At 38.7% G+C, this 11,491-nt stretch overlaps 1 protein-coding gene and 1 long non-coding RNA gene across 3 annotated transcripts in view; one reads left to right on the forward strand and one right to left on the reverse strand.

Moving 5' to 3' along the window:
• Positions 1-11,491, forward strand: part of LOC122869714 (dachshund homolog 2-like) — a 101,844-nt gene that overhangs the window by 79,280 nt on the left and 11,073 nt on the right. Inside the window, exons 4-8 of the mRNA XM_044182946.1 lie at positions 680-889; positions 5,149-5,318; positions 5,938-6,043; positions 6,874-6,948; positions 11,069-11,169. Coding sequence (XP_044038881.1) covers positions 680-889; positions 5,149-5,318; positions 5,938-6,043; positions 6,874-6,948; positions 11,069-11,169 — 662 coding nt within the window. The remainder of the gene's footprint in view (positions 1-679; positions 890-5,148; positions 5,319-5,937; positions 6,044-6,873; positions 6,949-11,068; positions 11,170-11,491) is intronic.
• The window catches only part of LOC122869715, a 37,348-nt gene continuing 31,025 nt past the window's right edge, over positions 5,169-11,491 (reverse strand). For both annotated transcript variants that reach the window (XR_006376391.1, XR_006376390.1), the window contains 2 exons: positions 5,913-6,039; positions 5,169-5,307 (listed from right to left, as the gene is read on the reverse strand). This is a non-coding gene — a long non-coding RNA (uncharacterized LOC122869715). The remainder of the gene's footprint in view (positions 5,308-5,912; positions 6,040-11,491) is intronic.

Genomic DNA, 11,491 nt, shown 5'->3' on the forward strand with positions numbered 1-11,491 from the left:
TTTTTTTAGCCTTTCCAAACCCCAAAACACAAGAGCAACAGTGTAAGAATAAACAACGGGTTCATCTGTTCCAACGTAAGCAGCAAACATTAGCATGTCCAGCAAACTAGCTTACTGCCCACAATAGTAGCGGTAATGTAGCATTAAGCCACGCAGCATGTTATTAGCTAACTACAATTTTTTGTGGGGGTACAGGTTACGGGACATCCACTGTGTAGTACACACCGCCTGGGAGGGGTCCTGGATGCTACTAAATATATCAAAGTCAGTATAACATTAGTGGCTCGATAAAATATGCTAGCCTCAGTTGTCATTTCAGCTGGCAAAAACAACGGTCGTCGGACAGAAACGAAAAGCTTGATTCTGACTGAAACGAAGGAGCCATTGTTTCAAAAATTACAAAAACTTCTGAGAAATCTGCAAACTGCAGATGAGCTTTGCGAGAACAGGAAGCCTGACAGGCGAAGCAACAGTAACTAAGAGGGGTGGGGCTTTTCGAACTGTCAAATAGTTTTGAATGGTGGGACATCTTCTAGTGCATTACCACTTAAATACTCCATGTGAACTGTATATTATGATATGGAGAAGTATTTTTTTAGTATTTATTGCTCAAGTTTTTGATCAATTTTGAGTATAAATGTCTAAATATCCAAGCCTCTGTGTGTCTGTCTCTACCCAGGAGGGAGTGAATGTTCCTGGGATAAGGAGCGTCTGACCAGCCCCCCTGCTGGAGCCCACAGTGGAGGACAAGGAGGTGGAGGAGCACCAGTAGGAGCAGTGGGAGGAGGAGGAGGTGCAGCAGGAGGAGGAGGAGGTGGGAGGGGGCCGGCCATCGGAGCTGTCAATCAACAACAACTCCAGCAGCAACAACAACAGCTACTGGCTAACAGTGAGTACACACACTCTCACATAGGTGATAGATATATATTCAAACAGACAACACACTTAAACAAACTACATGGGAAAAGGGCAGAAACACACACACATTCAGGGTGTGTGTGTGTGTGTTTAAAGGGGTGGCAATATTTGTTAATGTACGCCATTTAATCTGTTCCCATCTCCTGTATTAACACTCTGCCTGGATTAATCAGCACACACTCTAATAAATGACTCAATTTATCAACACACACACAGTCCCACGTATGGACAGTCACGCAAACAAACACGCTCATACTCGCTCTTTTTCTTACTGCAGAAGTAATGTATTTACACACAAACACACACAAACTGGGCAGCGGGAGGTGACAAACACTCACATTGATTATTCTATCACTTCAGTCGTCACGACAACAGCAATCAGTGTTATTGTTTCATTGGAATGAAAGCAGCCACTGCAATATTTATTGTGTGTGTCTGTTTGTGTGTGTGTGTGTTTTCGACAGCTGAGGCGACACCTCGTGGGAGCTTGCCTTTGAAAATGGGGGGCTATTTTAAGGTCGGGGGGGTCTGAGGTCAGAGGTCAAGGTTATGTTTTTAGGAGGTTTAGGGTTAAAGGATGAATTAAAGTTAATGGAACGTCCTCACAAATGCAGTGTTATTGATGTGTGTCTGAAAAAGAGGAGGAGGAGGGGAAAGGAAGGAAAGAAAAAAGGACAAAGTGAGAGATGGATGAAGGAAGAGGTGCGGAAAGAGAAAGATAAAATGGTGGGAGAGAGAAAAGATAAGGATTAGCTTAAAAAATGGAAGGGTACAGAAATGGAAAGATGGAGAAAAAAGGCAACAAGAACAGAAAAAATGGGGAGAAAGAAAGAGAATGAAAAACAAAGAAGCGAGGAGTAAAAAAAGAGGGAAAGGAGAGGGCAAAAGTACAAGAAAGCAACAGAAAAAGGGAGTAGAAACTGATCAAATATGTTGCAAGACAGTCCAAAATAAAGATGGGACAGAAAAACACAATGAGGGAAAGAGAGAAAAAAAAGAGAGCGAAAGAATGAAAAATAATTAGCTTTGACCTCCTTTTTCTTTCGCCTCATCACCCTTTAACCTTTTGACCGCCATATTTTCTCCTCTCCCTTTCTTTCTCTCCCTCCTCCCCTGCTTTGTCAACTTTTATTAGCGAGACATTTGACAGAGATGACACCTCTCCCTCTCTCTTTCCTCAAGGTTAAGTTCAACACAAGTTCACAGACACAATACCATCCAGTCCTTCTCTCTGTTGTCTTTTTCTCACAAAGGCTTCATTTCACAGTTTATCCAAATGTAAAAATGATAAAACAGAAAAAAAACACAGAGAGAGAAGAGGGATTGGAGATTTGATGTGATGCTACCTGCAGTAAGAAGCCTGTATAAAGTCAAGGTGGCTAATCTGAAAGCAAGATCAATGACTCGTTTCACTTACTTTTCACGTATTTCACCAGGAAAATCCACTCAGTATCAACACTTCTTTCCAGGGAGTCTCGGGTACATGTAATGAAAACAAACCATAAAACAATACAACAACTGAAACATTTATTTTATTCGGAAAGTGACCATGTACAATATTAAACATAAATGTTACCATTTGATGTACTGTACCTGAGTTTGCTTAAAGTCGTCATATTATGCTCATTTTCAGGTTCATAATTTTATTATGGGGTTGTAGCAGAATAGGTTGACATGGTTTAATTTTCAAAAACGCCATATTTTTCTCATACTGCACACTGCTGCAGCACCTCTTTTGTCTTGAATGCTCCGTTTTAGCTACTGAGTGAGGCATCTCCCTTCTGTTCGATCTTTGTTGGGAGTTGCACGTGCGCAGTACCTAGGTAAGGACTACTAGCCAATCAGAAGCAGAGTAGGGCGGGTCCTGACGAGCAAGGTAGTGTGATCCAAAACTGAGCCGCTTCAGCCGTACAACCCGAACCAGCTTCACAACTTAGACTGGAGCAAGACGTTTTTAAAGTTATACATTTGTAACTAATTTATCTTTCATAGTAACGTTTTAACTTTGCGCTGTCTCTACATCACAGTAACAACTTTATTGACTGCCTGGAGGGTATCTAACGTTATTTTAATTTCATATTTAGGTGTACTAGTGGAAACCGCTCAATTTGTGCATCATGACGTGTGTTACACAGTGACGTAGATACGTTACAGAAGTGAAGGCTGGACTACAATCAAGCTTTCAGGCAGCTCAGGAACAGTGTTTTCTGTGGGAGAGGGTAACTTTGGGCTTTTTCACTTTGCAAACCTATTACATACACAAAAAAGATATACAACACAATAAAGGAAAGGGGAAAAAGCCAAAAAGCATAATATGACCACTTTAAAGCTCACAATTAAAACATACACATAGTGAAACATTGTATTACAATGTTACACTGAGTAGTACATATCACACACACAGACAAATTAAAAACAAGGATATTTGTATACAAACAAAATTAATAAAATGGAAAGTCAATGGTTACAGGGTTGAATAGCTTTTTGACTTTAAAGCTACTGAGAGAACTACAACTCTTGGTCTGGTAGGACGTTCCACTGAGTTGTGGCTTTCACAGAGAAAGCTGAGCGACGAAAGCACAGTACAGTCTACAGAAGATATTCTTGTGGATTTTATAGAGTTCTCTGAACGAAAGTAAAAGAAGTCATGTAGTGGAAGACGGGCCAAATTTTACACACAAGACACAAATTTGAAATTTGTCAAAGCTCAGAAGATGATGTTTCTCCAGTATCTTACAGTGGTGACATCTAATTGGCTTTTTATCCAGAATTTTCAAGGCTTGTTTGTACAAGGACTCTAGTGGTTTACTGACTGTTTCTCCAGCCTGTAATACAATAAAACATGTGGGAAAGGATCATAGCATGCATAAATATCTTGGCTGCATCCATGGAAAGACAGATATTAAATAGAAGCGGCAGTTTGCACAGTCTGGCAATCAAGATGACTGATTGTATGGTCAACAAACCTCCTGATAATGACAAACCAGTGACAAAATGTGGACGCCAGTGTTACAATATTTGAAGAACAAATACGAAAAAAGCAATTTATCAACCAATATATTATTATAATTTTTTTTACACTTTTCAAAAGCTTTGAAAACGCAAAAAGTGTTAGCTTTCATGTGTTTGGTAATATTACACTGGTTATTTGCAGAAATGTCAAATGATCAACATCATCAGTTAAACAAGTGTTATTGCTTCAACAGTGGACAATCTGTTTACATATGTAATAACTTAAGTAAATAATCTTTTACATTACTGTAATATTGGACAGAAGCGAGACCAGAAATTCCTAAACATAATATCAGGAAGTATGTTTCCATCCACCTGTTTTTATGTGCATCTTCAGTTTGAGTGGAAACTCAAAGTTTTTAACGCTTGGCTGAGGTGGAAAAGTTGGTGCATCGATGCAAGCAAACAAAGTGACTTAACGAATAAATTATGACGTACATGAAGCATGTGAACATCCGCTGAAGCTTCCACTCCACTGGAGAGACGAAAACATCAGATCTGTGTGGAGCGATGAGGAGACTGTAACCTTCCTCAAAATAATACATTAAACAAACAAATGCCATATTTCCACAGCGTTTTACTCAATGTTTTCACTGTTTTAATGATGTCATCTCATTACGGCTTCTTCTTCTGCAATGGTTTAATGGCACCCGACTGGAGAAATTGCGCCACCAGCTGTTTATCTCAAAGCGTCAACTCCTAATATTCACATAACAGTAGTGGATGGAAACAAGCTTTAATTTGCATTTTCTATTGCCGATTTTCTTAGAATTTGATTAAAATTTGCGCCACAGGACACACAGGATTTTTGAAATGCTGAGGTTTATTTACAATTGTTAAACAATATTTTCTGCACATTTCAATTTTTTTATTTCAACTACACCATGATGTGGATGCTCTGTCAAAAGTCTTGTGGGGAAATACTGAATCCTTGCATTCATTTTTCATTGCCTTAACATAATTACGTTTAAATGTATTTAGTCAAACACTATTACCATTAAAAGCCCACCATGTGTCAATTATAGAATATAAACTGCACTCTAAAATAAACTGGAAATGGCAGGATGTGACCTTAATGGTCATATTTCTCTTTCTTGGTCTATCTCTCTCCTCTCGCCCTTCAATTCAGTTCATTTCAACGTAGTTCACTTTAATTAGAGTTCACAGTCGCTGATCTTCCTCACCCACTCTCTCCTCCTTTCCCTCTGCCTCGCTAAGGATTGGACCTGCCCTTCATGATGATGCCCCATCCTCTGCTGCCCATGGGGCTGCCACCTGCATCTGTAGCCATGGCGATGTCACAGATGAACCACCTCAACACTATCGCCAACATGGCCGCTGCAGCCCAGCAGATACACACTCACGTACACCGCGCGCCTGTCATCAAGGTAAAACACACACATTAACACAATCTTTAAAAAAAAAAAACCATGACCCCAGCAGGTTCCATGAGAAATTTCTCAATGAAGAACTTTTGTTATACTTTTCCATATAAAGTTTAGGGTTTTCTTTCAGAATGTGTGGATACCGGTTACCAATAATTACCAGGGGCTGCCATCACTTTGGAGGACTGGTAACAAATTAAAGAATTAAAAAGGGTTTTTCAGTTTAGCATCTTTAAAACTGAGCAGAGTTTCCTCTGCCTTTCTTCAGTACTTATTGTATTGTGTCTAGATGCTGCAGGCGCTAGCGAAGCCAAATCACTCAGATGTAGCGGACTAGATGCCGTGATGACACACTTATTTGGCGTTTCTAAAATCAGCATATCTGCATTGTTCCATTATTGTGGTGACAAAATAAGATAAATTATATTACTTCCATTACATGTATCATTTCTTTTATTCTACGTAATTTTATGCTACAACATGGCAGTGTCTTCTCTTTAATCAGTGCTAGTCAATGGTAACCCATAGTAACCTCTAATGATTGACTTAAGAGCTCACAGAATCTCTGTTGTATCGATACACTTAGTTACACCTTACTCATTCCTTCTCTCTCTCTCTCCAGGAGAGAGTGTGTGACAGTCCCTCTCTCTCTCCATCTGTTGATGAGACCAACACTCCTCTGCAGTCGCAGCCCAGCAGCTCGGCCTCCAGCTCGCCCGAAAGACTGGGTACAAACACAAACACCAATATGACGAAAATGAAAAGTGAAAATATGCTGTAGATTAGCTGAACGATTAGTCGATTGAAAGAGCAACTATTTTGATAATCAATTAATCAAAAGTCAATTTTCAATCATAAAGTCAATTTTCAATCAAAAATGGCAAATATTTAATGGTTTCAGCTTCTTAAATGTGTTTATTTTCTGGTTTCCTTCTGTCTTCTGTAATAGTAAACTGAATATCTGATTTATGACTGTTGGTCAAACACTTGAAGCCATTTAAAGAGTTTGAGAAATGTTTTGACATTTTATAGACCAAAAGGACGATCGATTAATTGAGAAAATAATCGACAGCATTAATTGATCTGGAATGAAAATAATAGTTAGTTGCAGCCCTGCTACACACACACACACACACACACACAGACCAATATGATAAAATATAAACCAGATACTGTAGATACACTCTTGCATGCAGTAACATTGTACACATACACACACCTAGACAGAGACACACATCAATGCACTTACTTTACTGTTTACTGCATGTACACAGTCAAATATCTAGATTCATTAAACACAAATACTTTCTTACATACACATACTTCTGTATATAGAGTATATACACATTAGTAGTAAGTAGTTGTACACACACATTTAAAAAATGCAAAGACACTAACAAACAGATACAAACATACACAAAATATTTGATACTGTACACAGATATGCAGCTGCAGATGTATTTACACATACATGCATGCAAACATACTGTGTGTTCATGCACCAACACACACACACACACACACACACACAAACTTACTGTGCTTTTTCTCTCAACAGGATTGGTGTCAGCTGATGCAGATGTTGCACTGCCCAACCCTGCTGCACCCATCAAGAAAATAACAAAGGACAAAGGTTGGACCACACACACACACACACACACGCACGAACACTTTTGCCTGTTTACTGGTCGACAAAAGAAGACACACACACTTATAAGTGAGGATATTCCATTACCCACCTTAATCTAAACCCTCACCCATTTCATTTTGACAACTGACAAATTGTCCTCACTTAGGAGGGCTTTCCTCATCTACTGTATTTATAAACACACACACACAGAGTGACTGAAAACACACATGCACACTTGCAGAGACGAATACACAGACACACAAACAGAGAAACAGAAGCGTCAGGAGGTTCTGCCCCCCCTATTGATCACCTGTCTCTGAGCCATCAATCAGAGGAATAAGGGAGGGAGAGATAGATAGATGAAGGGAGGGAGGGGGGTGAGCGAGGGAGGCTAAGTGAACGAGGCATGGCTAAAAGGGGTCAAGAGGTCACACACTAAAAGCATGTGGGGCCTCTCTTCCCTCCATCACACTCTCTTTTCCCTCTGTATTTTCCATTCTTATAACACGTTCGGTTTTCATCTAATTCTTTTCTCTGCTCCTCCTTTCCTTCACCTCTCCCTTCATTTCCACTCTATTCATACTGCTGAAGCTCCACTGCAGACATCAGCAGGAGCAGCAGACGGGATGCTTCCTTTAAAATCAATAAGGGCAAAAAAAAAAAAAAAAGTCTGTTGCAGCTTCTCTATGGAGCATGGATCTTAAAGAATAAGGAAAGAAATTCAACTTCAAATGTCACTGACTTTAACTTAAATAAAAAAAAAAACCAACACAAATTTGGTGTCATGTTGATGTGGCTGCCTCTCCCTAACCGATATCACTGTGACATAACACAGAAAAAAACAAAGCAGATTGTTGTATTTTCCAACTTGAAGCTTGAGATCATTGCAAAGAAAAAGCTGCTTGGTGATATTTTCTAAAAGTCAATGACGGTTGACGTTTTCACCCTTGGTTTGCGACACGTTTGAGCTGCAATGTAGGGTTAGAAAACACAATCACACTGCAGCTAAATGCACCTGTTACCAAGTGTGCAAAGTGATATAACTTATACCTGTAAGTTCAGCATCAGTGCTCTTGAAATATTTAATTATAGAAACATCAAGCTACAACAACAAGGTAGCTGTACATAACGCTATAGATAACTTTGTGCCAAAGATTGTTATTTAAATCGGATATCTCCAGTGGTGTCAGGTCACATCACCTCCTCATAAATGCAGAGGTGTGTTCCCAACTTTTAAATTTAAAGTAGGCTGTGTGAACTGATCAGAACAGAGACTTCTGACTTGTGTTTACTGTAGCCAACAGGAAGTTAAGAGAAGAAAATGGAAAAAGTTGTACCCAGAGCTGAGGCACACTGGGAAGTCTGGACTTGAGACCTGTTTTGGGCTAAGGGGTTTTCAGCGGTTGAGATTTCTTGAAGACCTTTGGCACCGTTACAAATGACAGCTGAAAACTGAATGATGTACAACAAAGTACTACAGTTAATGAGTATTAGTACGTCATGTTGGGCTAGTATGTTGTACCAAGACTTTTAAGCAGTCAAAAAGGTCTTTGCCTCTGCAGTTGTCTAATCAAAATTTCAAAAGATACTGTACTTAAACAGTTGTGGACTGCTCATTAAAAACAAAAGACACAGAAAGTGTTTACTGCCCATCTCAGGGGAAAATAACAGACAACAAAATGTTCTCTGTGGTCTCCCTCCATCTGGAAGGTATATTGGAGCAATTACTGTAGCAGAATGACATAATAAACTAAACCTGTGTTTGTTGTTGAAAAATGACCTTCCTGCGTGTCACATCCTTGGTCGGGTTGAGCGTGTTTTCTTTAAGCGGCCGACGGTTGTGTTGCTACCCTATTAGTGCTGAGATATGCTTTTGATTAATTCAAATTTGTGACCAGTGGAAGCATCCAAATTTAATCAAATATTGAGGTTCACTTGTTGGTGAAGTCTGTTTTTTTTTTTTTTTAAATACTGTAACTCATAAAAATGATTAATGAGCATAAATTATCAAGCCACAAACACTCTGCACCCTAAAATGTCTGCCTGTTTGTTTCAGCTCAGCTTTCCTTTACATCAGCAAAAACGTATGGAAGTTACTGTATAACTCGGTAACTTAGTAAATCAGGTGCAGGTGCTTTCCTCCTCTGCTCCTTTTTCAAAATAAAAGCACACTGTGCTACAATGAAACATTACTGTGACACTCGTTCGTTCTGTTCTCTACTCCTCCCTCCCCTCATTTTTGTAATCCTGTCCTCTCCCCTCCTCTTTTTATCCAAATTGCCTGTCTTTCTTGCTTTCTTAATCCTTTTAAAACGCTCTCTCTTTCCTTCCTCCCTCCCTTCTGTATTCTTCTTTTCCTCCTCCATTTTTATTTTATCCCAGTTTTCCCTCACATTCTCCCCTCTCTACCACGCCATCTTCTACCATTTGTTCTTTCGCCTTTTATCGCCCTTACCCACTGCTCTTTCATTCTCTTAACACTTTTTTTTTTTTTGGCCAAAGATGACATTTCATTGTCACAATGAGATGAAATGTCTGAAAAGCTTTGCCAACACGTACAGGGAAAGCGAAAGGGATGGAGGTCAAAAGAGTGGAAAGGAACATAAGGAAAACAGGAAATAAAATCACGGTGGAAAGATAAACAAATAGACAGAAGTTAAACCACAGAAAGAGGCCCTTTGAGGCAAATTTGTGATTTTTGGCTATATAGATAAAACTGACTTGACTTTATTAAGGAAATTAGGGAAAATTTCAGAAAGAAAGTACAGTAAGTATTGAACAAGAAAGAAAAGGACAAGAATGAAAAAGGAGGAACGAAATGGACATGTGGGGAAATTGGGAAAGAGAGAAGGAAAAGATGGTGAAAGAAGAAGGTTGGAAAGATGAAGTTTAGGGTAAAAATGTGGAAGTGGACAAAAGGTGATAAAGATATGAGAGAAAGAGGAAAAGGTAGAGTGTAAAGGGATGTTTGGATGAAGTGGCAGATAGGGGATAGAGATGGTGTGTGTGTGTGTGTGTGTGTGAGAGAGCTAGAGTGCATCTTAATCAGCGTTAATTTCACAGCAGAGTTAACCCAGTTGTCAGTGTGTTAGGCATTAAGGGCTGATCAGACGCTGTGACGCACTCGCAATGAACAAACACACACACACACCAAGGATGTCTTTAATCCTTGCCAATTAGTACCACACATGATTGTCTGAATACTAACGACCTCTCTATGTGTGTGTGTGTGTTTGGTGTAATTGATTTCTCTGATGCTGCTTCGTTGCCTTATATACCTTAGTATGCATCAACATTTCATAAACTTCACTCGAAGCTTGTGACAACGTATCGCTGACGGAAAGCTGCCATCTCCAAAACATTTATTTTTTAGTAACAATTTTTAAAAGAAACATATTTTAACACTGTGGCTTATTAAAAGTAGCACACTGACTACAAAAGGAATAGTTAGACAATTTGGGAAATACACTTATTTGCTTACTCTTTTACTCTCGTCTGTTCGTTAAATGTGAAGCTACAACCAGGAAATGCGTAGCTTAGCATAAAGACTGGAGGAGTGGAAAAGAGCTAATTAGTTGGATTTTATGCTCAGCTAACGTTTGATGCACTAAGATACCTGCAGCTGAATTTTTTTTAAAACTTTGAAGGCAGGTTTTGAGTTCATAAACCCCTTACAAATCCTCTCGTTTGTTTGAAGTAGTAATAATAATTTTAATTTTTATTTGTACAGCACTTTTCATACAACCAAGTTACAAAACGCCTCACACATGGCGACATCAAAAAGAAAAATCAGTAAATAAATACTGAATGATGAAGATAAATATGTTGTCGTAACAAGAAAACTTTCTCGTTAAAACTGAATAATTTGGTATGTGTCAATAACGAAAAAAACATAACTTGAAAAATAATGTTCTCCTTATGAGAAACTGAGCAAATATTTTTATGTCACGGTAAATAAAAAGCATTAAACCAGACCAGATTTAAAAATAAAAACAAGGTGAACCAATATTCAGAAAAATAAAATGAAATAAATTTGAAAACTGCTCAAAAAACTCAAGTAAAAAGAGATTTTAAAAAGAGGCTGAGGACTTTAAACTTGTCTTTTGTTAATTATTCCTCACAGAAGAGTCTTCACTGGGACAAGCCCTGCCCCCTGGCTTCCCTGCTCCGTTCCTATTCGCTGACGGCCTGTCGTCAGTGGAGACCCTGCTCACCAACATACAGGTATGATCCTGTTTCTAAAAACTGTTGTTAAGTGTTGTCTGGAAAAGGCAGAGGACTCGATGTAATATTATCAATAAGGATTACAGTACAGCAATATTACAAGACATTCTTTATTGTCAATTGTATTAATCGTGTTGGTTAATTACAGGTTCCTCCCCGCTCTCGTATTAATAAAAAAGATAGATAGATATAGCTAGAGCAAAAATACAAAAATAATGATCCCTGTTGGAAATTTGTGACAAGCAATAACTAAACTAATATGTTTAATGATGTTCCATGAAAATTCATGCAAAAGATCAAGTGCAAAATAAGAACAGTACAA

The sequence above is a fragment of the Siniperca chuatsi genome, linkage group LG22 (genome assembly GCF_020085105.1).
Source record: "Siniperca chuatsi isolate FFG_IHB_CAS linkage group LG22, ASM2008510v1, whole genome shotgun sequence".
Classification (NCBI taxonomy): Eukaryota; Metazoa; Chordata; class Actinopteri; order Centrarchiformes; family Sinipercidae; genus Siniperca; species Siniperca chuatsi.